General features: G+C 49.1%; 3 protein-coding genes across 3 annotated transcripts; 1 reads left to right on the forward strand and 2 right to left on the reverse strand.

Annotated features, from left to right (window-relative positions):
• Nucleotides 1-251: 251 nt before the first annotated feature.
• On the reverse strand, nt 252-7,621 carry CCNDBP1 (cyclin D1 binding protein 1). Its single transcript, XM_054391958.1, has 11 exons — nt 7,555-7,621; nt 7,417-7,476; nt 6,806-6,885; nt 5,645-5,726; nt 4,750-4,846; nt 3,551-3,624; nt 3,209-3,285; nt 2,428-2,681; nt 1,969-2,029; nt 953-999; nt 252-604 (listed from the first exon to the last, which is right to left on the reverse strand). Exons 1-11 carry the CDS (start codon nt 7,619-7,621, stop codon nt 496-498), a joined length of 1,008 nt encoding a protein of 335 aa, XP_054247933.1. The 3' UTR covers nt 252-495.
• A 228-nt stretch (nt 7,622-7,849) lies between these two features.
• Nucleotides 7,850-19,565, reverse strand: ZNFX1 (zinc finger NFX1-type containing 1). The gene is made up of 13 exons (XM_054391848.1): nt 19,511-19,565; nt 16,919-18,820; nt 15,481-15,612; nt 15,080-15,228; nt 14,680-14,823; nt 14,117-14,240; nt 13,559-13,803; nt 13,305-13,444; nt 12,866-13,020; nt 12,081-12,226; nt 11,633-11,743; nt 10,845-10,940; nt 7,850-10,309 (listed from the first exon to the last, which is right to left on the reverse strand). Exons 1-13 carry the CDS (start codon nt 19,563-19,565, stop codon nt 7,877-7,879), a joined length of 5,832 nt encoding a protein of 1,943 aa, XP_054247823.1. The 3' UTR covers nt 7,850-7,876.
• Nucleotides 19,566-20,019: 454 nt separating this feature from the next.
• Nucleotides 20,020-26,351, forward strand: DDX27 (DEAD-box helicase 27). The gene is made up of 21 exons (XM_054391821.1): nt 20,020-20,109; nt 20,256-20,390; nt 20,494-20,553; nt 20,841-20,997; nt 21,362-21,408; nt 21,561-21,647; nt 22,366-22,471; nt 22,554-22,727; nt 23,005-23,155; nt 23,310-23,409; nt 23,526-23,667; nt 23,742-23,895; nt 24,013-24,094; nt 24,172-24,349; nt 24,492-24,598; nt 24,756-24,861; nt 24,952-25,046; nt 25,138-25,264; nt 25,524-25,608; nt 25,795-25,869; nt 26,149-26,351. The coding sequence occupies exons 1-21, from the start codon at nt 20,020-20,022 to the stop codon at nt 26,162-26,164; spliced, it is 2,274 nt and encodes a 757-aa protein (XP_054247796.1). The 3' UTR covers nt 26,165-26,351.
• The last annotated feature ends 659 nt before the right edge of the window (nt 26,352-27,010 follow it).

Raw genomic sequence — 27,010 nt, forward strand, 5'->3', positions numbered from 1 at the left:
GTCTCCCTGCAGATCTTAGATGGTGTTAAAGCAGTAAATGTTTTCTTCACGTTTCTGAGAGAATAGAAGACAAAGATAATTCACTCCTCCCAGGTCAGACAGCAAACAGGGGCAGTGCTGTGTATTTTTTAGTGGTTTATGAGGCTGCTGGCAAAAGAAGCAAGACCCTTTCCTTCTGTGTATATTCTCTGACACCTGAAAACAGATAAAGCCACTCATGCAAACAGAACAATATTTTATTGTTGTGTGAAGCCCACAGCAGTTGTCTGAAGTTGTATGAAGTTGCAGGACTGCACCATCCCAGAAATCCAAGCAAAATGCCACCTTCTGCAACAGCAAACACAGCAACTTCCTGGGAGACTTTGACCAAGTGGCAGTAAAGTCCTCTCCTAAAAACATTGCTCCCATCCTTCTCCCAGCAGCTGGAGAACAGCAAGAGTCACTGGAGAAACAAATGGCAGAGCCACTGGCAGCATCAATGCAGAGAGGGAAGAGCTAAAGTTGACCTTGTGTTAAGTTCTTGATTTTGTTCATGTTGTGATCTACTGCACCAGTTAGAAACTGCACCCAGCCTTCCTCTGATGCTGGACATACATGGCTTGTCCTGCAAAAGTGGAGGAAATGCATTAGGAAAGGCCCCTGGGTGTCTCACACCTCTGTCCCCAGAAAGCCCACAGGTCTAGGAGCTGATGGAGTAGCACAGCACTACCACAGGACTGCTACACCCTCAGGGGGCTTGGAGCAGGGAGGAAGCCACATCCATGTCTCTAGGCCCAAACCTCAAAACATGTTTGTGTTTTCAGTAGGAACTACCTTCCTCTCTGCCATGCTTTCCTCACTGCCATCCTTTGTGGCTGGGTAACATCACTACTATGCCAAAGGATCAGAACAAGAGGCAGAAAGACATCAACCTTCACCAGAGGGGACAGACACAACTGCAGCTCATACTCACTTGGTAATCTCCAAGACTTTCTTTAATACCGAGGCCAACTTTGCAGCCTAGAAAGAAACAAAAGGGAAATAACGTGAGCCAAAGAAGGAAGAAAAGGACTTCAGCAGCACTGGAAAAGAAAGTGGGGTGCAGGAATGCCCAACACAGTCAAAAATGAGTAAAGCTGCCACAGACCCTGCTGCAGAAGGAAGCTATCTAGCACTGCCAGCCTGGGTGTGTCTCTCCATCTACTGCTGGCTGGGACAGGTGAAGATAAAGACAGGCTGCATTTAAAGCAGGCATTGAAATGGTTCTGGATTTAAAACATAAGCTATTAGCAATTGGTAACTGACATTAAGGCATGAAGTTACAACTGACTGAATGCAATGGATCTGATGTTAAGAAGTATTTTCTTTTTTACCCCTCAAAAATCAAGCCACTGCCCAAAGGTATAAAACCAGAATTAAGAACAAAACTAGTTTCAGATACAAGGAGATGTGGACTTAAGTTGTAATGCAATGGACATGTGGAAGCCATCTAGCAGAACCCCTGCTCAAACCAAGGCCAACCTCCAAGTTCAGTCAGGTTGCTCAGAGACCTGCCCAGACAAGCTTTGGGTACTGCTACAGATGGAGATTCCAACGCTTCTCTGAGCAGCTTGAGGAAACAAACCATATCCACTGCAGGAATTTTTCACTGAGGTAACTTTATTTGAGCCAGTCTACATTACCCAAGGAAGAAAGCAGAGATGTAATACCCTGGCAGCCTTAGCCATCACTTTCCTGAGGTACTATCACTGAGTGTCTCTAAGGATTGTGATTCAGAGCCAAAGCTCCGATGCCCATCTCTTCCCTGAGGAAGATGAGGAATGCATTTCCACCTGAAGGAAGCCAAGTGTGCAAGAACCAGCAGGGACTCTTCATCCCTAAGAACTTGTTATCCAGGCAGTCACTTACACCAACACCCACTTCTCCCTGAGTCCCATAACTCCTCCAATTCAATTCCTTCCCCTTCTTTCCAGAGCTGCAGATACTTACATTGAGCCTCACAGCCAGCTGGTTCACAGGGGGATACATGCTCAGGGCAAGCTCATCCACGCTGAAAGAGAAGAGAGAGGAGCAAAGGAAGAAACATCCTGAGAGCTCAACTCATGGATCCTGGTCAAGACCTATACCCATCCTGAATGGAATCAGGGCCAGCAGTGCATGACAAGGACACAAAGTCAGCCATACCATGGGATGCTTTTCACTGCTTTCTCAGACATCTGCCACTCTCCCCTTGGAGTGAGATGTGGCCACAGCCCCATCCCAAGATGCAACCTATGTTCCTCTCCTAACCTGCCCAATTCTCAACAGCCTATGCCATAACAGTCTTCTCACCACAGCTGCCTCCATCACTTGCTTGCAGCTTCAGTATTAGGAGTTCTCCTAAAGCATTCTCAAGAAAAACAGGGCCTGCTCTGGAGCAAAAAGTGGCACAGGGAGAGATTTGCTTACCTTGGACTGATCTGATGAGCAATGTCGGCGAGATCATCCAGCTGAGTGATCTGCTCTGGAGAATCAGCTTTGCCATAAGCCTTCACTGCACCTAAGATCTTCTTCAGGCAAGCTTTAGAAGCCTTCATCAATCCCATGCAGGAGCTGAGCAGTTTCCTGTCAGCCTCTGACCAGTAAGTATCTCTGTTACCCCGAAAGCCCAGCTCTTCATCTTCCATGATGTCACTGTAGGGGTCTTGCCCTTCCACCAGAGCCTGAGAACACAGATGCACTGAAAACCCAGAGCCCAACATCAATGCCAGCAATACCAAGGGAAAATATCATCTAGAAATCAGACAAACAATTTCTCAATGGCCTTAAAGGTCTTTTCCAACCTAAACAATTCCATGCTTCTGTTGTAAACATTCTAGTTATGGAGGAATCTCTCCCCAACCAGCACCTCAGCTGGCAGACCCTGCTAATCCTAGCAGGATATATTAAGAAAAGCTAACTCCCCCCAGTCCAATCCAACAGAACAAACAGCAAGACCCTGGCAGAAATGCCATTCTCACATCAACCTAAACTGACCTCCCTAAACCCCCTACCCCAGCCCCCACAATTCAGGACAAGGAATAGAAACCATAAATCAGGCTTGAGTTTAGAAACTCACTAAGATCTAGGCACAATAAAATCATCTAGATCCTATCAGAACAAATCCAGCTCCTCTCAGAACCAATTTAAAGCAAAACAGTCCCCATGCTCCATCACTGCAGGGTCCTCAAAGGCTTAGGGGTTTCCTTACATGTTCCATCTCCTTCACAGCATCCTTCACCACACCTAGGCATGCAGCCAGAGCTGATGCAACTGCTGCCTGGTTATCTGCAAAAGCAAAAGGATGAAAACCATGGCACTGTGTGACTGCAACAACGTTATCCAGGTCTGCTATCGCTAGATCTGGAGATGAGATTCTCTGCAGAGCTCACTGTTGAAATGCAAAGAACCTGGCCTGGCTTTCAAGCTTACACATTTCAAAACCAGTCAGGTGTTGCAGAAGGAGTGAGCCTTCATTGTACCAGCTAAAAAGTCCCCTGGATAGGATATTCCAGGACACCAGGTCCTGTTGTTCTGCATGTGCAACACTCACCTCGTGGCAGGCTGGACACTTGCTCACAAGCCTCCCACACACCAGCTGTTGATATGAGCTGCTCCTGAGACAAGCTGAAAGAAAGCAAAGCCCCCTAAAATTAGGCTCAATAACATCACTCTGCTAGGTGTTCTACCTTTCTGCATCCAAGATGTGGCACACTAGCAGAAGCTCTGCTGGAAAGATGTCACCAATGGGCTTGTTGCTGCTAAGTGCTGGCTGCTACTGAATTTAATCTTCATTGGAACAAGAAGCAGAAGCCTCTTACAAAGGCCTCTCAAGGTGCTTAGGCATGTGATTTATCTTTCAAAATCTCTGGAGATTGCAAGCCTGTATTGGAGATTGCTGCCCTGTGCCTAAAGGCAGGGGCACATAATCCATAAAGAGAGGAGGAGGTCCACAGTGGTCCAGTCAGCAGCTTCAGCAAGTTGCACAATCCTTTCATGTGGCAGCTCACCCCACAGGTAAGAGCTGCCCAATAGTGCAAATGCTACCCAGCACCTTCACAGGAACCCTGCTCACAGTATCTCTCTCCCTGCCACAGGCAGGGTGAAAATCTGTTTTCCATGTAGGCAAAGGTACCTGACCAGTCACTGGGACAAGAAGGTACTGTCTGGGCCCTGAGTGTATTCCCCACTCTTAGGAGCTAGCTGGGTAAGTACAAGATCAGCTCCTATGCTGTGAATAAAGCTAGAAACGAGGGCCAGCCCTTCCTTACCCTAGATGTTCTTACCCTGAGCCCTGTTTTTGAAGTTATGCCTGCAACCCAGGCTCACACCCTCTGGATTCTTAGCTGGATCCTGACCCACTTATTTGACCTTCCTTACTCGACCTCAGACCCACACCAGCTCACTGTAATGGACATGTTGGGCAATCACTGAACAGTGTCTAATGCTGCTTACTCTGGACCTGACCCTGATCCTGACATGCTGGTCTGACTTTCCAGCTTGACCTCATCACTGTTGGTTTGTCTGATGATCTGGACTCTCAGCTGAACCTCATTACCCTCATCAGCACTGCTCTGCTCATTCAGACACCAGGGGACAGGTGCCTTAGCTGATGAGGCCTCTGTCTGTCTCAGAGCAATGCCCTGCCTCTGCCTCCTCCCTTCCCTTAAGCAGCAGGCTGCACTTGCTGCTTCCTAGCAAGGATACTTTAACTTCTTCTTGCCTTTTTTTTTTTTCCTGGAAAATTCCTACCTTTCCAATGGAGAGCTGAGAATTGTCTCTATGAGTTGGATCATTCCTTCCACTACTTCAGTGGTAGCATCTCGTACCATCTTCCGAAGAGTAGTACCTGGTCGAGGTTGAGAAAGATCAAGAAAGTTGCCACCAAGTCAGCATAAACAGAAAGCAGCTGCCAAGGATGAAGGTACAGACTGCTCCACCTGTGTGGATACACTCTAGAAATGAAGCTACAGGTCCTTTAAAGGAAGCTTCTCTGTTCCAAAAGGACTTTGGAAAAGGATCTCACAACATTTAGAAATAGGAATTCTCAATCAACTACGCAACTTCCTACATTATCACTCTTTCAGGGATCTGCAGGGGCAGACAGACAAGTGCCTCACTCACAAACACGTTGCTAATGGACCACCTGCTCACAAAAAAACTTGTTCTCCTGCAGCTGCCAACCTCTTATTATCCCTGGACTCAGGAAGGTGAAGACCTTAGCACCACAGGCATCTCTGTCCTGCAGCACCCTGGGTGACACAGGGATAACTTCTCAAGGTATGCACATCAGCAAAGATTTGCTGTGCCTATTTACAGGTGAGCTTCACAAAGTGACACCTGTCTAATGCAATTATTCCTCCTATCTATTACATATGCATGGAGCATGATTCAGTAAAATATCATTCCAGGCTCCCCAGGCCCCTCCTCACATTATCTTCTACGGTACCAAGAACACTTTGATGTTTTCCCACCCAGCTTTATTCCTCTCCCAGGCAAGAATGTTCTGTCAACATCCCTAGCTTCCTTCTTGCCTATCCTTGGTTTACATATATGAAGCAGACAGACAGATTTTGGGTTTCTTTATACAGTGGTGAAAGAACCACTAGCCTATATAGTACTGACTGCCCTACTGTCACTATCTCACCTTGGCTCTTGGGGAGCCAGTAGTACACTGTGGCAACTGCAAGAATAGCACTTTGGACATCATCACCCAGCTTCTGGCAATCCTGAAAAGGGAGAGGCAAAAAAATTAACTCTGAGAGTTAATGGCTGCACTGCATTTATAAAGTCTCACAAGCACTCACTCACATTCAGATTGCTTTGAGAGTGGAAGCACAGTAATCCTAGAATGGCTCAGGTTGGAAAGGGCCTCAGAGATCATCTACTCCAACTTCCCCACTATGGGCAGCAACACCTCTTAACGAGACTTGGCTTCTCAGGACCTCACCCAGCCTGGCCTTAAACAACCCCACGGAAGAGGCAGCCACAACCTCCCTGGGCAACCCATTCCAGAGTCTCACCACCCTCATGCTGAAGAACCTCTTCCCTAGATCCAGTCTAAGCATGCTCTCTCAGCTTCAAACCATTCCCCCCTGTCCTGTCTCTAGACACCCTCAGGAGAAGTCCCTTTGCAGCTTCCCTGTAGGATCCCTTCAGGTATTGGAAGGCAGCTCTAAGATCCCCCTGGAGTCTTCTCTTCTCCAGGCTGAACAACCCCAGCTCCTCAGCCTGTCCTCATAGCAGAGATGGCCACCTTGCTTGAAAACTACAGCACACAAAAACACTTCAAGTGAAGGGTGCACACCGTAAGCTGCCTCATGATTTAGAGACCAAACACGCTCTGGTGTGGTGGCCATGGATCAGATAGGAAGAAGTAGCTTAGGCTATTTTTCTGAATTGAAGATCTTTTTTTCCCCTCTCCTGCAGACACAGGTGTGATAAACTGCTCTCAATTAACAGCAAAACAATGCAAGTGTTCTTCCACTCTGTTCTTTAACATCTACAGCTGCTTGCTGTTAGCTCCATGGTCTGTACTGTCCCATATCCTGTCTCTTTCCAAAACAGCTGTAGATTTCAAAGAAAAGAATGGAGGAACACTTCCATTTGGAACATCTCCCTAACTCACAGGAATTATTTCTCTTGGCAGTTCTTGAACTGAATTAACACACCCTACAAAGCACAGCCCATACTGACATCCCTTGTTTGTACTGAACCAAACGACTTTGTTTTAGTCAAGTGAAACAGAAGGCACCTGAACCTTGTCACAAACAGGGCAGATTCACAGGCTGAGGAGGCTTTCACTCACCTCTGCAGAAGTCAGTGGAGACCTTGAGAACGCCAGACTAAGCTTGGTAGCTTCCTGTGACGTTACTTTGAATGCCTGACCTGGAACGGATTTCAACGGGGGCAATAAAATAGAAAGTAGCCTGAGTAAAAGCGAGAGCTACTACCTTGACAACTGCTTGATTACCATTTCTGCCTTCCAAGCAAAAGGGAGATATAAACCAAATCCCACTACAGAGCAGAAACTCCCTGGTATGTTTGTGCCATACACGTTGCAGGGGGCCTGTTTTTCCCTTCTATTTTTTTTTTTTTTAACCTAGCCAGCAGTAACATCCTCAACGCATTTTGTGTGCCCTGGTCAGGACACCTACGCCACGATGTGCCGTGGGGCTTTAGCAGAGGTCAGAGGCTTTAAAGCTGCCGTTGTGACAGCTGCTCGCTCTGGCTGCCGCTTTGCCAACGCGACAGCCTGGAGCGGAGGGCAAGCGCAGAGGCCCCGGCTGGAGACCCGCGGGAGCCAGAGCCGTGGTACGGCACCACGGCCCCGCGCATAGGCCTGACCCCCTTCCCCCGGCACCCACGGTGCGGCTCAGCGCCCGTCGCTTCACACGCAGCCCGCTGCCCCCCGCGTACCTAGCGCGTCCCAGAAGCGCGGCGGCTCGAACGGCTCGCGGCCCTGGCCCGGTTCGCCCTCTGCAAAGGTAGAGAAAGACCTCAGCCTGCCGGGCTCGGTTCGGCTCGGCCCGTCCCGGCGCCCGACCCGGCCCTCACCTCGGATCCGGCTCAGCACCGCACGCAGCGCGCCGCGCAGGTCCCGCAGCGGCTCCCCCGCCTCCATGGCTGCGGGCACCACCGCTGCACGGAGCCCACCGCCGCCGCCCACGGGACACAACCGCTTCCGGGCAACTGCAAGGCCGCCCCGCCCCGCCCCGCCCCTTCCGGCGAGCCCGCCCGCGCCCAGCCCCGAACGACAGCAGCCTCAGTGCGTACCGGGAACGCTTTATTAGCTACAGGGGCAGCGGTCAGCGACCGAGGAGCTGCTGCGGCGTCCCCGGGACAGGGGTGGGCGGCGAGAAGCGGGGCAGCCCCGGGGCTACAGCAGCCGCTGCAGGTCCTCGAAGTTGAGCAGGTTGTTGGCGGTCTCGGACCAGGCTGCGTGGGTGGCTCCGTCCATCTCAGAAGCGAGACTGTTGGTGCTGTCCAGGGCGTGGTTTGCGCCCCCGATGACTTCGTGGCATTCGGGGCACCGGCTCCTTTCCATGGCCCCCCCACACTCGCCGATCACGTAGATGTGCCCGTTTCTGCACTTGAACCAGTGCCCACGGGGGCAGCCGATGGCGCTGACAATCTGCACCCGCTCCGCTTCCGAGATGCCCAGCCCCGAAGCAGGCAAGGCACGCCAGAGCCTCTCCAGGGCAACCTTCACCGCAGCCTCATCCTGCTCCGTGAACTTCTTTGACCCTTCCAGGATCTCACGGACATTGGCGATCTCTGCTGCCAGCGCTGGGGTGATCATCCTCTTTGCAGCTTCACACCTTGCCAGCAGACTCAGCAAGTAGGTCAGTCTCTGGATCTCAGCCTGCAGGTCAGAGAGCTCCTGTCCTGAAAAACTGAGGCGTGGCTTGCCCAGCCACTGCTGGACTTCATCCAGTCGCTTCCCCAACCCTTGCCTCTCACTTGCATCGATTTTGCTCAGATAAGTGGTTAGGTCTGCTACACGCTGGTAGAAGTTAAGCTGGTTCTCAATTAGTCCAAGACTCTTTGTGGAGAGAGCAGAAGCATTTAGTTTATTTTCCAGCATGAAGTACTTCTGCAGTAGATTCCTCCGCAGAACATCACTGCCTGCCAGTGCAGTCTGCAGTCTTTGTCTGTTAGACTCAATTTCCTGGGCTGGACCTTGGATTTTCTCTTTCACCTTCTCTATCTCATCCAGCCGCCTCTTCACTATGGTGCCATATCTCAGATTCTTTCTGATAGGGGTCTGACACATAGGGCACACCTTCAGCTTGATAACATCATCATCTTCATCCATATAACGGTCAAGGCCTTGGGACTCAAAGACATGGCCACAGTCTTCAAGCTGTACAAATCGAGCATCAGGTTCTTCCTCAAAGCCAAAAAAGATCTGGGTGAGTTCCTCATGGTCACAGACAAGGCACTTTTTCGGGCAAGGTTCTCCACACAATCCAGCACAAGGGTGCCCACAGCGGAGCAGCTCAGCACATGGAATGTTGCAGCGAGGCCTATCACATGGTTCAGAGCACAGGCTGGTACACTGATAGTGCTCACACTGCCACGCACATGGCTCAGCACATGGGGAGCAGCTCTCCCCACACTTCTTCTTGCACCTGCTGTGGACACACTGGTTCTGACATTCCAGCTGGCAAGGAGGGCATTCTGCAGTACAGGGCTGCTGGCACTTGTGGGAGCAGACCAAGAAGCGCTTGCATGGGCTCTTACACGGCTCATGAAATCTTCCTCCAAAGCAGGTGTGACAGGAACCTGAGCACACATGGCCACACTGCAGGGTGGCAGTACACTTAGCCTTACACTCCACAACCTTTCCATGTTTTATCTCTTCAGCAATCCAGCATTTAACTTGCTGGTCATGGCCACATTTCAGCACAGCTGTAACCAGTTCAGGACAGCGCTTGGTGCATTCTTGCCCACAGAATGTGTTGCATGAGTGCCCACAAGCCAACTTTTTCTGGCAAAGTTCTGGGCAAGAAAATTCACTCTCTGGAACAGAGCAGGGCACCATCTGCAGGTGGCCACACTTGGAAATAGTTTTCTCTACCATCACCTGACATGGCTTACACTTCTCAAAACACGACCGGGGACAGCGGTGCCCATCTGCACAAAGCACCTTTTGACAAGGCTTCAGACACTGATACTCTTTGTGCTGCAGGTCATAGGGGTGACAGACCCTTGTGCAAACATGTCCACAACTCAGCCTGAACTCACAGGGGCGACTGCAGCCTCCTTCTGGGACTTGACTGAAGTCTTCTGCTGTCGATACCAGAGTCTTGGTTTCAGGATGGTTTTGACAGCAAAGCACCAATGAGTGGCCAATGTGACCATTGTCACGAAGGGTTTGAATGATCTTGCCCCAGAGAGGAACCTTGCCCAGCATTCTCATATTCCCAATACAATACAGCCCCTTCTTAGCTCTGGATAATGCTACACATATCCGATTAGGGATCTGTAGGAAGCCAGGTCTCTCTTCTTTGTTGCTTCGCACAAGTGACAGCAGAATAATATCGTTCTCCTCCCCCTGGTACTTATCTACTACATGAACCTTCACACCTGCAAAGGTCTTGGCTGGCATCAGCTTCTGCAGACAGAAGAGCTGTCCAGTATAAGTAGTGAGAATGGTGATCTGAGAAGGTTGATAACCCTGATACAAGAAGTATCTGCACAGTTCCACTACAAAGTGGGCCTCGTGTGGGTTCTGGTGGCTTTTCCCTTCTTGGATCTCTTGCTCAAGAAAGTCATGCTCCACAAAGAAGAGGTTAGATGAGACCCCCTGAAACAGGAGAAAGGAGTATCAGAAAGGGAATTGTAGTTTCTGTCACTGCAGCCTGTTTCCACATCCTCCAAAGACAGGAGGACTCTTATGGAGAGGACAGTATACAGGTATTGCACACTTGGGTGGCTTTCTCTTACATTTCCACATCACATTCACCAGACAGGTGATCATGTCACCTACCTTACACTGGACTTTCACAGATTATACTTCAAGTTTTTCAGTTAAAGAGTTCTTCCTGCCTTTCAATATCCTACCAGACTTTTTTGGGCCCTCTTCCATTTTTCCAGTGTTCCTTTAAAGCCGTCAGTACTGGATCCATTTCCAGTGCCCACCACCACTAATGCTGGAAGAACTACAAATGACTTGCCCTCCTTCCTCTGTACCACACAGTTCCTTCAGTCAGGGACAGATTTCAGATCTTGATCTGAACTTGATCTAAGAATCTGAAAACCTCGACCACTGTATTTTACAGAAACTCATTTTCAGCTGCAACAGGGAACAAAAGCAATTGCTTGAATTACTGAAAACTCACTTTTATGTTCTCATACTCCAGCACAGAGGGATGGTTCTCCAGCTCCGAGTATATATGAGGACAGAGAAGCTGAGCAATTTCAGGGCGCATGCGGTGCTGAAACACAAAGCGACTTCATCAGTCTTGAGGAGGGAGCAGGCTGCCCTCTCAGCATCCTGCTGTTCCACTGTATAGACTGGGGCTGAATAAAGAACAAGGCTGACATCCCAGTGAGAGGCAAGGGATCACCTCCCCAGCCCCATCACAGCCACCACCAGCAATTACAGGGGAGCAGTGGCAGAGTATCTTCAAGGAAATCGTTTGGCAAGGTTGTTGTAATAAGAGGAAGGGCTTCACTGCAAATCTAAGAGCCCTGTTCTGGGAAGCAAAAAGCCAGCTCCTCACCCTAACCACTACATTAGCTCTTCGAGGCAGTTTTAATGCAGGACCACTGGAGGTGGCATTAATTTCTCTATGCACCAAGAGAGATGCTGGTAGCAATTTAGCAGGAAGCAGCCTGAGAAGACTTGTGCTGTCAGTCTCCAAAGTTCTGGGAGTTTCAGCTGCCACAACAAGCCATGTTCATTGCAGTAAAATGTAGGAATCACAGTGCTGCAGACCACTTCACTGAATAACTGGAGAGAAACTGGAACACAGTTTGATAGCTTAACTTAGCATTCTTCTCAGGAATTAAAGAGCATTCCTTTTTTTTAGGCTGCTCTGAGTGGAGAGTTATAACCTGGAGTGTATCACAAACTTAAAACAGCCTCCACACAGATGCAGGGGAGTGTTTTAGAGCTCTTCCTCACCTGGTATTTCAGACAGACAAAGGGGAAATTGACTTTCACCAGCCGCTCAAAGAGGGAGACTTCCAAATTGAAGTTTCTGGCCAGGTCATACACATTTGCACTAGGCTGCAGCTGAAAAAGGAAGAGGAGGTCCACGGTTTAGCACTCTGCCCACGCATTAGTAAGATTTCTCACTCCTCTCTTTCTGTCATTAGCCCCCACAGAAAAGCCAGAGACTATACTTGAACCATCCTATCAAATCACATATTTCAGTCACTGATGAAGTGGCTTCCTGATAGCTTCTTGTGTGCTTGTAAACTCAAGGACAAGTCCCACAAGGGCTCTACTCCAAAACTACAGGAGACAGGACATGGAGCAGTCTTGGCAACCACTGGCACAGTGTTTGGTTAAAGGGTTCTAGCTCATTTGCACAAGTTAGAGGCTTTAAGGCACGAGTTGGGAATGTTACCTGCTGATGATCTCCAATGAGGATAAGGTGCTGGCAAGCTTTACTCAGAGTGGTAATGGTATGAGCCTCAAGCACCTCTGCTGCCTCTTCTACAATGACAATTCGGGGCTCAACTTTCTGCAGGATCTGACGGTATTTGGCAGCACCTGAGTGAAGAGAGGAGATAAACCTTGGCAGAATTCATTATGTGCAGGCAGACAAGAGTTTTAGGCAGGGGAGTAGGCTGTGTCCCAGAAGAGACTGGGGTCCTTCCCAAGATTCCCCATTTCAAGACTCAGCTTTTTGAACTTTAAAACAACACAACACCAAGGGTGGCTTCTGTATGAAGTTACTAGGCAAGGCAGGTGGGGATTGGAGTCCTGTGCCTGCCTTGGTCCTTTCCCAATGCCCTCTTCAGACATAAGATACCTACTTAATGCACTGACCAACACAGATAAATAAACCCAAAATTGTCTCTCCAAAGGATAGACAACAACTTTTACAGTACCAAAACCAGAAGGGTGATAGCAGGAATATCAGAGCAGGTATTAGCTGTGCTTTAGGCAGGCACAAGAAGTGGAACATTTCTATTAGAATAATGCTTCTCGAGATGGAGGAAGTGTAAGAGTGCACAGAACCTGCTCATGCACTTAAGTGACAACTCACACAACAGCCCCATTTGCAAAGGAAGCAAAAGAAGCTGCAGGCTGATGAGCAGAACATACTGCTAATCTTTTTGGCAACAAGGTCCTTGAACCACTAATAGATGCGGTACAATACTGGTTTGCTCCCCAGCTGCTGTGCACCTGTAGTGGTCATCCCCACAACTCTGGCCTCCTTGAGAATGTAGAGATCCTCCCGCAGCCTCAGCTCTGCCAGCCTTTCTGCTGCTGCCTGATACTGCTGGGCATGTTGTTGAATACTCTGTCGAATGTATCCTTGATAGGTCTGCAGCCAAAGCCTGAGAAGAAGGTACCATTATCACACAGAGCAAGGGGAACAGGATAACAAACCAGAAGTTCCAAGTGGATTCAAAAACAGGTCAAAACTGTCTTTGGACAAGAGATTATCAGAATCTGTACTCAGTCTCAAACATGGTGGAGCTGACAGCACTGCTCATGCAATATAGGGAAGAACAAGAATGTCCAAATGTCTGAGTAGCTAGTGACAGAAACACTGCGGCTTGATAGAAAAGGGTTTGCAGACTGGAGCAGTCTAGGAAACATCTGCCTGACAGACTGTCACCTGTAAAGCCGCCAACGGGAGCTCAGGTCAAGTTGCCACACATCCTGAATAGCCCTGGCCTCTAACTCTGTCATGGCACTCAGTTTACGGAGCTCAACCTTCATCCTCTGTTTCATTTTCTTCCTCTGGGCAGCAGTGACCTGCAGGCAAAAAAGTCCTCCCTAATAAGCAGTCACAACACAAAGACTCCTCTGCATTAGTATTCCCATGTTAGTTTTCACACAGTCAAGCAGAGCCAAAGCACACAAAGTTACCTCCCACTGCATGGCCTCCTCTTGTAGGTGGGTTTGTTCTTCCTCATCCTCCAGCTTCAGAGCAAACATCACTTTGGATAGTTTACGAACAGCTCTGCACTTCTCCTCCTTCCTTCCCCGAGGCTTTGCTACCTCTTCATCCTCAATCACTCTGTCAGCTTGAATCAGGTCGGCTTCCTCTAGGATCTCCACAAGCTCCTCTTCTGCTTCATCTTCCCACTCCTCCTCTCTCTCCTGCTGACCACCTGTGAGAGTCAGCAGTCACATGCATTGAGCCACAGCCACTCTAGCAGAGTGACAGTGCAGCAGTGAGACCACTACGTGGAAATTAAGGTTTGTCTTCTTCCCACATCATGCATCTTCCCACATCTTCCCACATCTTGCAGGATCATGCATCTTTCAGTGTCTTAAGTACCAGTGTCTCCTTTCTGGCACACATCTGCTGCTTAGGCAAACACACTTGTAAAGGGTGAAGAGTTGGTTTTGTCAGTGTGGGGTTCTTGGCTTTGTTTTGGTTTCTTGTTGGTTTGGGGGTTTTGTTTGGGATTTATTTTTTACCTGAATTCTCAGTCTCCATATTCTCCACAGCGTTCTGGCTGAAGACAGTTGTACCAAGGCCCAGCCATTCCAGAATCACCGAGTGCCGTGAGTACAGTGGAACACTGTGAAGCTTCTCACCATCCTAGCACAAGCAAAGTTAAATCAGCCAGGTCTATTGCACTTCACAGTCTTAGGATGATGCCAAATCAGCACCTTGCAGGAGCGGGCAAATAGGACAAATCTCTGGAGAGACCTCCAGAGTCCAAAAGTCTGAGCAGCTTCAGATTTTCAGAAAGAGCCTCCCTTCTCCCCTTCAGTTTAAGAGGCTTTCATTTGGGTACTCTCATCTTTATGCTGATGGGGATCACTTAGAATCTCTGCAGTTTAGGGATGCACAGTTTAAAGCCCCCAGCCTGTCCTGCCCAGTCCAGACTACTGTCACTTGGTACACCTTACTATTCACTCCATCAGTTTCTTAGTAGCCAAGTGATGTTAAGAAGTGTGCTTGCAGAACCTCACACTCATTAGCAGAATGGGCAGTAAGCATATCTTGGGACTCAGAAGAAAGGGACCTCTCTTACCAGAGCTCTCATCAGGCTGTCCCAGTGCTGGGGTTTAATGCATGCCTGCAACTGGCGCTCATGCACAACTCCACTCATCGTGGACTCCAAGTGTTCCACTCCCTCTTGGAACAACTCCTCAGCCCACTTCATCACACTGGTGATCTGCTCAGCACAAAGAGAAGGGAGAAGCCATCATCACACTCAGAAAAACAAAGTTCTGAAGCAGCCATCATCACACTCCCAGAAACAAAGTTCCAAAGCACCAGGAGGAGAAACTGATGAAGTAAAGGAGGACAGAAGAGTTATAGACTGATTTTGGTGTAAGACAAGGTGAAAGAAGAGGTGTGGAGAAGTTTGGTTGGCTCCTGCAGTGCAGGGGCCAGCCAGTCCCACCACCTCCAGGGAAGCCTGCACGTACGTTCCCATAGGCTCTGCGGAGGTGTGCTGGCAAGTTATGTCGGAGCCCACTGCTCTTCCTCAGCTCCTTCAAGGTGAAATGCTTCAAGACCTCACTGCTGCTTCTGCCCCCAATGCGAACCATCCCATGAGTTTGGAACTTGTATATTCCTGGGAACAAAAGAGAAATATCCCAACTACAGAGGCAAATTCTGCTTCCTGCAGTAGCACCAAGGGGTAAGGAGAACACCCTTTGTCTGCCAGTGCTACACTGCACTGGGCTCAGTGAGGTTTTCTTGGTGTGTATCAGTGAAGCTAGAGTCACTAGAAAAAGACACAAGGGCAGCTCATCATGTCAGAAGATGGGCACAGTTATCATAGAACTCTGCCTGACCCTCCATCATCCCTGGCAGGCACTCTTACCTTCTAGGAACTGATCCAGTGCATGGTTAGTGTAGCAGACTATAAGGATGGGAGACCTCTGGCCAATGCTCTGCCAGTTGTGCTTATTAGCCAAGAGAGCCTGAACAATCTTCAATCCCACGTAAGTCTTCCCTAGAAAAGAAACTCAGAATCAGAGAAGGGTAACCCACCCCCTGTGGAATACACAGGAATCATCACAAACAGATACAAGACTCGCTTTTAGGTTTCAAATCTAGTCTGTGCCAAGAGGTGATTGCAGCACCAACTAGTTCACAAAACATGAACAACATAGCACACTACCAAATCTTTCTAGCCTGTAGTAGAGCCTGGCCATGCTCTGCAAGCTCTCTTTTGGTTATTACACTGGACCTGGACTCAGGGTTTCCTCTGCCACTGTCCTTCACAGCCCGCTCTGACACTGGCTTCATGCATGACATTTGGCTGCACATGAAACATTCAAATAGGAGTGGAAGGCAAACAGTGGTGTTTGTATTCCATTGAAAACAGCAAACTTTGTAAATGCTTTATTCACCTAGAGAATCATGGCTGAACACCCCGGATGTTCTGCCATGCTATGGAAATGTTAATTTCACATTAATTTCACCAGACTAGCTCAGTTCAGAAGCAAATGAAGCCCTATTTACAAGTGACACTACAATCTACAATGGAATGCAATGAATATATACAAAATATACAGTATTTACAATATTTACAGATATTACAATTAACAAAAGCAGCACAAAAACCTTTGTGGCCAAAGCCGGGAAAAGAAACTGTCCCCTCCTACATCCCCCTCTCTGCATTCTGACCCCACCCCCCCCCCAGCCCAGCAAAAGGAGGGAGAGAGAGAGAGAGAGAGAAGCACATAAGGTTAATACTAGGCCAAGCGTCAAGGCCAGCAAGGTTGTTATCTCCCAGCGCAGAAGGCAAGAAGAGAAGCAAACACCCAGCTAGCCTGGTGCACAGAACACACAGACTGAACTTTGTTTTGAGAACAAAATCTTAAGGGTGCTATCCATCCACTGGAATTGTTTAGAATGATCATTATTTTTCCATTTTACACCTAATAGTGATTTATTTACATTCTTACTACTTTCTGCTCAAGATATGTGAAAAATTTTATAGGCATAACCCTAAAATCAGTACAGGAGATAAGCAGTACTGTTGTGCAGCCGGAGGCACCGTGTTATCAAAGAGGGGTGACATTTTTTTCACCCCAATACACAAGCAGACCCAACAGTGAAGTTGGTGTCTACTTGCAACTAGGTTGGCAATGCCTAAGGTCACCTATGGGTATCTGAGGGTATTTTAACCTTCACAGCCCAAGGGTTCCTCAAGCATCAGTCAAGCATGGGGCTAAAGCTTTGGAGACTGGAAGTAATCTCCCTAAATGGGAGAACTCCTTAAATGACAGAGCCTTAAAGAAAGCATTTCTCACCTGTCCCAGGAGGTCCTTGGATAATAGCCAGCTCCTTGGTGAGTGCAAGTCTCAATGCCTGCAATTGAGACTCATCTAATCTCAAGGTTTCCATTGAAGGCCACTGCTTGGGATCTAGAACACAGAAACTTCGCCTTCCCTGCCCGTCAGGGTTCATCTGTTCATCTGCACGAGGAACTCTAGTCAAGGGTGCGAAGTCGTAGACAGAGTCCATTGTCAGGTATGCTGGCTTCTTCACCTGCACATCACATTCCACAATGTACTTCTGGAATGGGACATCTTCTTCCTGGACCTCCTGCAACCCTTCTAACACATGTCGATAGGCCTCAAAGTAGGCAGTTGTCTCTACCATGAGGAAGGAGTCCGAGGGCTGAACCTCTGCCAGCAACGCCTGGCTCTGAGCATCGAAATACAGCTGCACAACCCCGTGGGCAAGTTCTGAGCTGTCCCGGTTCGAAACGGTGGCAAACAGGCAGGTTTCAAAGCGGTCCTTAGACATGCAGATCAGGGATCCATACAGCAACCGTTTGGAATTCTGCCAGCGCACGAACTTCAAAGGTCTGACGTCAAACTGGACCTTGTAACAGATACCAGTCGGGGTGCAGACAGGGGTAAGAACGTGTGTGTCAAAGTAGATCCTGATGTCATCAAATTTCTTTCTTCTCAAACCTCTGTCCTCAAAGCTCCGCAAAAGCTCCGTGATACCTTCCCTTAAGGGCCTTACGAAGTCTTCTCTCAAGAGCCGGAAATGGGTGTCAAGGTAAATGCTGGTGCTCTCATACCTCCCAGAAATAATATTGGGACGCAGAAAGGGCTTCTTGCCGTGGTGTACCTCATCATATGTTGGATAAATGGTCATTGTACGATAGCTTTCTTCTTGACCATCAGTCTGAGGCTGCATAAGAGGATCGTTATCAGCCCCCAGTGTGCCCTCGCATCTCTTCTTCTGCAGATGCTGCATGAGCATCTTCACTTTATTTAGATTATTCTCTGTTTCTTCTGTGATGTCCACACCAGAATCTTTCAGGACGTTGATGGATGCTGACAAGACTGTCAAAAGGATGGAGATATTCTGCACAGAGCTGGCGGGGTAAATACTGACGAGGTCCTGAAGAAGCGAAACAATGTTGCTAATATGCACAGAGTACTGCTGACGCACAGCACGGTCTGCTTCCGTTGTCATGTTAGACACATACTGGGGCAAGCAGATTTTGAGGAAGTTGGACTCTTTCACAACTCCAAGAAACTGTTGGATGCTATGTCTGTCCATTTGGGAACTGCAAGCTTTTCGAAGCACCTGGCAAACAAGCTGAACGAAATTTGATTTCATAGCTGTTTCGGAAAGAAGCTCCTTCAAACCTGAACTGCAAGCAAGCGTGATGGCAATTTCTGAAGGGTCTTTCAAGAGGAGACTTTCTAGGAATTTATAGCCAATCCTTCTGACTTGCTGAGGCTGCTCACTGAGCTGGGCACCACCTGGGGAAGGGTTCTGGTAGAAACGAGGCTTCTCCCAATGTTGCATTCTCCTTCCTCTACCTTCATTTTCCTGCCCACTCCTCAGCCCTCTAGCTCCTTCCTGGGCTGGTCTACCTTGATACGTCCTTTCCCCACCCTCCTTTTCTTGCTCATTCCAGGGCCCTCTGGCCTTCTGCCTCATTCTCCATCCCTCATTCTGCTGTTTATTCCAGCATCCTGTGGCTCTGCTGTTGGCCTGTCCACTTTGGTTTCTTGGTTCATTTTTGCTTGATTGAGGTATCCACGAGCCACAAAACCTCTCCTTTCTTTGCTCATGTAGAAGAGCACAAATACTGGCTTGGCTGCTTTCCCCTAATTCAGTTGCTTGGCCTGTTGCATTATTTGTTCTGCTTCTGCCTCTTTGTATAAAGACAGGATCCCAGTCATCTGCATTTAAAGAAAAGTTTAATATACACTCTTTAGTTATACATCAACCACATTCACCTGCCTCCCAATACAAACACAGGAGCATTTTGACCTGACAGCTGGCCTATCTTGGACACATGGCATGAAGTTAGAAAGCAACCATTATATTTATGCCCAGGCTTTCAAATGTTCTTTCCCTTATTTTCTAACTGCTAAAAAGAGTTCACTTATGCTGCTAAGTCATGAATACACTAAAAAACGAAATCAGAAAACAGAAAGCAGAAGTAAGAAATGCCAGGGATGAACTTTCCTGCATAGAAGAACATTTCCTCAGCAATTAGCTGTCACTGGAATAATGACAAAGGCAGAAGCAGCTGGCATTGACCGACTGGACATAGCACGGGCACGACACAGCCCCGGTCAAAGTGCAGCCTCCCGGACCAGCAGGAAGCATTCACCACAGAACCTTTGCCAAGCTCTCAAGTGAATACTTTGAGAAGCACCGAACACCAGCAGAAAGAGTTCGCAAAGAGAGCGCTACAATGCATCACACCACCCCATGGCCCCCACCAGACCACAGGGCAAACCAGGAAGCGATAAGAGGCTTGAGAGGAAATTTCACTGTACACAGGCAGGACAGGAGCGGACCCCCCTCTGCTACTCCGCCATCCCCTAAAGCCTTCTGCCCTGCATTCACCCGGCGACACTCACTTTTTCCTCCAGCTCGGGGCTGCCGAGAGCAAGGCTCCTGCCCGGCATCCTGCATGGCTCGGCCCAGGGAGTCCTCCGCGGGGCGCCGCTCCCGTTCAGCGCTGGGGGCTGCACAGTTCCTGCACCCGAAGACAAGCGCCGCCGCTCAGCACTGCTGCGCAATCCTCATCGGCCGAGAAGCTTCCCACTAAAGTTTCACTTTCCAGTTCCTCGCAGGGCCCGCCCCGCCCGCCCGCCCCCCTCCCGGTTAGGCGGCGCCCCCCACCCTCTCCCGGCCCCGGTGGGCGGCACCCTATCCCCCGGTACCGGCCGTGCCCAGCGGGCAGTGCTTCCACAGCGGCGCGACGCCAGCTGTCCCCAGTAGCACAGCTACAGCTACCGCTGCCGCTGCCGCTTTCGGTTTCCATTCCGCCCGCGGGCGGAGCTGCCGCTGCCCTCCCCAGCCCACAGGCGCCGCCCGGGGCTGGCTCCGCGCACGCGCAGCTGCCGGCTCCGGAGCAGCCGCGGCCATGCTGCAGCGACTGGGCCTGGTGGGCACGATCGCGGAGGAGGATGAGGTGCTCGAGGAGCCTGAATCTGGGGACTCCGAGGATGAGGAGGTGAGGCCGGGCAGGACCCGTTGTCTGGTTCCGCGGGTGGGTCGCAGCGCACCGGACCGCGGAGGCCGCCCGAGGTTGCGCGGGGCCGAGGTCGGTGCGGTGTGTTTCGGCGGTCCCGCGGTCGTTGCACATTGGTGTTACCACAGGAGATGTGCCGGGCGCCGGGCCCCAGACGGCGGGGCCCCACGAGCGGAGACTTCAGTGCTGCCTTCGTCTTCGGCGAGGCGGAGGCCGGCGGGGAAGGCGCCTGGGCGGCAGCGCTGCGCCAGCTCCGCGGCAAGGTGAGGCCTGGGGCCGGGACTGAGGCTGCGGTACCTGAGGCCACGGTGCCCCGCGCTCTCCCGGACTCCTCTGACAGCTCCTCTCTTGTGATTTCCTGCCTAGAGGTCAGCTACGACGCTGGATGAGAAGATTGAAAAAGTGAGACAGAAAAGGAAGTGCCAGGTTAGGTCCTTTCGTTACTTGAAACGACTGCTAGGGGTTTGGCTTCTGCCTTGTTCCCTATGGAGGTGCAGGCACTGAAAGCACCCCGGGGCGTGGTGCTTAAGCTGCCGCTCAGCACCCGAATGGGTCTGTAGCCACAAACTGAACTGGTGAGAATGCAGAGTTATTAATGCTTAAAGTGACTCGAAACCGTAGATCTCTAAATGGGTTTGTAATAGCAACAACCAAAAGCTGACAAAGGATTGAAGTTTAATTTTTATCATTTCTTTTCAAAACTTTTTCTAAAGGAGAGAGAAGCTAAACAAGCAAAAATGGAAGATGAGGATGCGGAGACTGAGGATAAACAAACCAAAAAGAGGGAGTGTGAGGATTTTGGTGGAGGTGAAGATGAAGATGTGGAGTCTCAATATTCATTAGATGATGAAACCATCTTCACAAAAGCAGGTATTAGCAGTATGTAAATAGTTAGTCAGGAACAAGAATATCACAGATTGTTGGCTTACCGAAAACAAGTCTGTAGTGAAGCTTTGCTGGGCGTGTGCAGGAACCTCTTCTTTTTTGTTGCCCTCCTTCAATATTGCTTCTAATTTTGGTCAGGCTCATTTTGCTTGGTAGCCATAGTGCTTTAATTGAACTCCTCCCTGAGGAAGGATGTTTGCTTGGAATTTTGCTCCATTTCATGCTTGTACTTGTTTGTGAGACTTCTCCCTCAGTAGTTCATGCAGAACAAAAGGCAGGAGATGAAGACAGGCACTGATCTCATGTGTTTGGCTGTGGTTGTTCACTCATGTCATGTGTCTTTCTGCAGACACAGTCAAAGTGAAGGAAAGGAGGAGATCAAAGAAGGGAGAAATGGTAAGTGTTGGAGAGAATGCCACTAGGTAAATCTCCAGTACTACTTCTGCAGGAATTTTGCTTTGGTTAATGAACTGTGGCTTGAAAACCAGCCCAGAGCCTTTGCTGCCTCTGTTGTTCCAGTTTTATTATTTTGTCATTACTGTTTTTAGGAAGCAGGGAGCTTTTCTGAAGATGCGTCTCAGTATGACGAGAACTTGTCATTCCAGGACATGAATCTCTCACGACCTTTGCTCAAGGTGATCACCTTTGTTCTCTGCCTTCCCTCCCACTGGTCAGAACCATCAAATTCCACTTCTCCTCACAGCCTCCCTAAATAGGAAATGATGTGAGCTGATGTGATACTCCCCTGGGAGCTGTTTCCTCAAATTAAGGAAACCATTCTTTGATTTGCAATGTGTCAACACTGTCTTGAGTGAAACTTCCCACAGAATTGTGGAATGGTTGAGGTTGGAAGGGACCTCTGAAGGTCTCCTTGTCCAACCTCCTGCTCAAGCAGAGCCACCTAGAGCTGGTTGACCAGGAGCATGTCAAGACAACTTTTGAATATCTCCAAGGGTAGAGACTCCACAAGCTCTCTGGGCAAAGCTGTGCCAGTGCTCAATCACCCTCACAGTGCAAAAATGTTTTCTGGTGTCCACAGGGAACCTCTCAGTTTGTGCCAGCTGGCACCACTGAGAGGAGCCTGGCTTTGTCCTCTTCTCACCTCCCTTCAACTATATTTACATCCACTGATAAGCTGCCCCCTGAGCCTTCTCCAAGATGAGCAGTCCCAGCTCTTTCAGCGTTTTCTCACACCTGAGGTGCTGCAGAGCCTTCACAGTTTTCATGGCCCTTTGCTGGGCTCCCTTCAATAATGTCCCTATCTGACTTGTACTCAGGAGCCCCAAGCTGGGCACAGTACTCCAGGTAGGTCCATAGCAGAGCCAGAGCTCAATTGCTCTGTATCCTTTGTAGGCAATCACAGCTCTTGGCTTCAAGCAGCCAACCCCAATTCAGAAGGCTTGCATCCCAGTGGGACTTCTGGGGAAGGATATTTGTGCCTGCGCTGCCACTGGGACAGGTAGGATGTTGAGCAGGGCACAGAAAACGTGGAGAACCAGCTGTTCACAGCAATTAGTAATGGTTTGTGATTTCTTGGTCAGGTAAAACAGCTGCCTTCATCCTGCCTGTGCTCGAGCGCCTGATCTACAAGCCTCGCCAGGCTCCCATCACCCGGGTGCTGGTCCTGGTGCCAACACGGGAACTGGGCATTCAGGTGCACGCCGTCACCAAGCAGCTGGCACAGTTCAGCAGTGTCACCACTTGCCTTGCTGTAGGTGAGTGGTGTGTGAGCAGTGCTGGGGCTGCAGCGCTGGGAGCTCCCTGTTATAAGAAGGGAGCTGCATGGTTGTTGCAGGTGTGCTGGGCTTTCACACCTCAGTGCCAGTGCTGGGCTGTGCCTTTTGTTTGTCAGTTTCTGGGAAAGAAAAGGTGGGGTCAGTTCTAACTGTGACTGTGGTATTGAGTTGCTTTCCTTTCCCCAGGGAATGTGCTTCAGTGTATTCTGCTGCAGCCTGCTCCAGGAGTCAGCAGTCCTCATTTGATCTCTTTCAGGTGGTCTAGATGTGAAGACTCAGGAAGCAGCACTGCGCTCTGGGCCAGACATCCTTATTGCCACTCCTGGGCGACTGATTGATCACCTCCACAACTGCCCTTCCTTCCACCTGAGCAGTGTGGAAGTGCTGATTTTGGACGAGGCAGACAGGTAGGCAAAGCAGGACAACAGAGAAAAATGAGGTGGTAGTTTTCTGCTTTCCTTTTCTCAGGCTGTAGGGCAGATTTGTTGCCCTGTCTTAGGTAGTGTTTCTTAACTCAAACCCGATGCAGCTGCCTTACCTTGCTGGTTTTCTCCTATGTAGGATGCTGGATGAATACTTTGAGGAACAGATGAAGGAAATAATCAGACTGTGCTCCAATCACCGTCAGACCATGCTCTTCTCTGCCACAATGACAGAGGAGGTACGTGACAGGCTGATGAGAGACACCCTAAGGCAGAAAGCTGAAGAGAAGTTTGGTCTTTTATTTCACCAGGGATCATGTGGCCTGTGGTTTTTTTTCTTTACCCTTTCTGGCAGGTGAAAGATTTGGCTTCTGTCTCTCTGAAGAGCCCTGTGAGGATTTTTGTGAACAGCAACACAGATGTGGCCCCGTTCCTGCGGCAGGAATTCATCCGCATCAGGCCCAGCAGGGAGGGGGACCGCGAGGCCATCGTAGCAGGTTAGTGACCGGCAGAGCAAAGCTGCAGGCGGTAGGTGGCTAAGAAGCAGGCTCAGGAGAGGGCTTTCTTTCAGCTCTGCTGACACGAACCTTCCCGGATCACGTCATGCTGTTCACCCAGACCAAGAAGCAAGCTCACCGCATGCACATCCTGCTTGGACTGATGGGTCTGCGCGTGGGGGAGCTCCATGGCAACCTCTCTCAGACCCAGCGGCTGGAGGCACTCAGGTATTAGGACGCGCTCAAGTTGGCAATCATAGGCAAAAAAGAAGTTAGGAGCTGGAAGTTTTGCAGCAGAAGTGGTTTGCTGCACTCCTTGCTAATGCGTTTGTTCTCTCTGCTCAGGCGGTTTAAGGATGAGCAGATCGATATTCTGGTAGCTACAGATGTGGCTGCACGTGGACTTGATATTGAAGGTGTTAAAACTGTGAGTATCTGAAGTGCTGGGCTTTTTAAATGAGGCTTTTAAAGTTGTCTTCCTGCTAACACTTGTTTCTGTTGTAGGTAATCAATTTTACCATGCCCAACACCACCAAGCACTACGTCCACAGAGTGGGTAGGACAGCAAGAGCAGGCAGGGCTGGTCGCTCAGTTTCTCTGGTAGGCGAGGAAGAGCGCAAGATGCTGAAGGATATTGTGAAGACTGCCAAGACACCAGTGAAAGCCAGAATCCTCCCCCAAGGTACTTGCTGCACTGAGGGGGGAAAAGCAGCAGAGCAGCACGCAGGGAATAGCTTAGTACAGAGGGACATGAAAAGAGGTGCTGAAAACCAAGGTGGTCTTCCCATGAGCTGTCTCTAATGTTCACCCTCGGCTGTTTTCAGATGTCATACTAAAATTTCGGGAGAAGATTGAGAATCTAGAGAAGGATGTTTATGCAGTTCTGTGCTTGGAGCGTGAGGAACGTGAGATGCAGCAGTCAGAGGCACAGGTCAGTGAGCTTCTTAGGCATTTTGATTTTGACCTTAGTTTTTTCGAACTTGGAGTAGAGTGCATAAAGAGATTACTCTTATGGATATAACCTGCCTACTTAAAAAAAAAAGATACTTATCAGCCACCATAAACTCACTTCCTGCCTGAATTCTCAGATCAATAGGGCAAAGAAACAGCTGGAGACAGGCAAAAAAGAGACTGCGGGTGAGGGTTTAGAGCGAAGCTGGTTCCAGACCCGTGAGGAGAGGAAGAAAGAGAAATGTAAGTCATGATACTGCTACTATGGTAAATTCTGTAGCTGCAGCTGGACTCTGCTGTGTACTTGAAGAGCTTCTTCCTTTACCTCCCCAGTGGCTAAAGCCCTGCAGGAGTTTGACCTAGCATTACGAGGCAAAAAGAAAAGGAAGAAATTCATGCAGGACAGACAGAAGAAAGCCCAAATGACAGTGAGTACATTTATGGACAAGTAGGTTCTGGGTGGGGCTATCCTAGCTTCCCTTTAGTGAAAGCTCTCATCAATGTCAACCTGCATTTCAGCCAGAGGAGAGGTCACAGTTTGAAATCTTGAAATCTCAAATGTATGCGGAGCGGCTGGCAAAAAGGAATCGCCGAGCGAAGCGAGCCAGAGCCTTGCCAGAAGAGGAGCCAGCAGCAGTGGCAACAGGTGCAGAGTTTGGTTTTCACAGCTGACTTACCCTCTGTCACCTTGGTACAAATAGGCATGCTGAGGTAATTTGTAGGGGGAAGCCTTGATCTCAGGAGGAAGAGCCACCAGTGCTGGCCAGGGTGTGTGCCTACAGAGAGGAGTCCTTGCTTCTCCTGAGAGTTAGGCTAATTGTTGTGAGCAAGATTACTGGACTCTAGTATACAAGATGGTTCTGTGGCCTTTAGGACCAGTGTTCTGACTGTTGTCTCCATGTTAGGTCCCAAGAGGAAGAAAAAGGTGTCAGTGTTTGATGAGGAGCTTACCAACACAAGCAGGAAGGCTCTGAAGCAGTATCGTGCTGGGTAACGTCCTTGTGGGAATGCATTGGTTCAGACTTTACTGGGGGGAGGCTCTTTGCATCTCTGGACTTTCTCAGGGATACTTTGAGTGATAGTGGGGGAAGAGGTGGGCAGAGCAGATGGGATTCTTGCAAATACCCATGCTATTGCTGTCCTTCAGTGGTTTTTCCCTGTCCCCTCTTTAAAAAGCCCATCGTTTGAAGACCGAAAACGCCTGGGTATGGCCCAGCATAGGAAAGGAGGAAAATTCAAGTCCAAGTCCAGGTATAGCTCCTTTTACTTTCTTACTTGAGTTTTTTTTCTGCTTTGTTTTTCCTTCTCTTGTGATTGTTTAACAGCCCTTGCCAAAAGGATTGTTGGTCCTGCAGTAGCTTCCCCTCCTACTGCAGGTCTGCTGCTGGGGGCAATCAAGGATACTGTCTTCACCAGGACATTCCTGGACTGCTCTGGGAGAGCACTGCCTAGAAAATGCTCAGTGTTGTTTCTTACCTGCCCTTGAGAGCTGGGCTGCTGAAATGTCATTTCAAATATCTTTTCTTTCAGGTACAAGAGAAAGTAAGAAGTGTTGGCAATTACCAAATGACCACTTTCATATACACTCTCTCCAAGGCCTCCATTTCTTTGTACTGCAAGGAGTCAACTTCATCAAATTGGAATAGTTTTTCATCAAGGTCTGGAATAACTTTGGGATGTTTATTAATACCTGGTTGAAGACTGTGTGAAAGTATCTTCAACAAACCATGCAATAAAGGATTGATCCATTTTTCACTTCCGCTTTAAAAGCTTGCTCTGTTTTATCAGACAGCTAAAGCAAAGGAGAGCTGGGGCAGCTTACAGCTTCCTGCCAAGACTTAGGTCAGGTAAGGCAAGCTGTCTTTAGGGCAAAAACTGGAGAACACTCTACTGCTTTGTCCATGCACTTCTGTGATCTTGATTCATTAACCTAACTGAAAAAGATTTCTATGGTTAAGAAAAATAGGGAAAAAGAGCCTGAACCTCTAAAGTGGCTCCAGAGGTGACAATCACAGGAATTAAACCTCCAGGAGGCTACTAGCTGAAAAGTACCTCCAAAGGCAGGAGGGATAGGGGGTACCCAGCCTGCTCCTAACAGAAAGCAACCATAAGGTGAGGCAAGAAAGGAAGACTAGAGCCAGAATGCAGGCTGGTTTCCACTGCTGTAATTAATGATAGCTTTGCTCATCCTGCCTTTGGGGTTTTTTGATTATGCAGGTTCACTGCAGGCTAATAAGCAGCATCTTAATGCTGAGCATCAGAGATCACTGTTCCTAATACAGGCAGCACTGTACTTGTTCCACTGTGAATACAGCAGAGAGGATTCTGCTCAGTAACCCATACTTCATTTCATAAACACCTTGAATTTTCCCCAGCTACAGAATGCCAATAG

Source organism: Indicator indicator, chromosome 24 (genome assembly GCF_027791375.1).
Source record: "Indicator indicator isolate 239-I01 chromosome 24, UM_Iind_1.1, whole genome shotgun sequence".
Lineage (NCBI taxonomy): Eukaryota > Metazoa > Chordata > Aves > Piciformes > Indicatoridae > Indicator > Indicator indicator.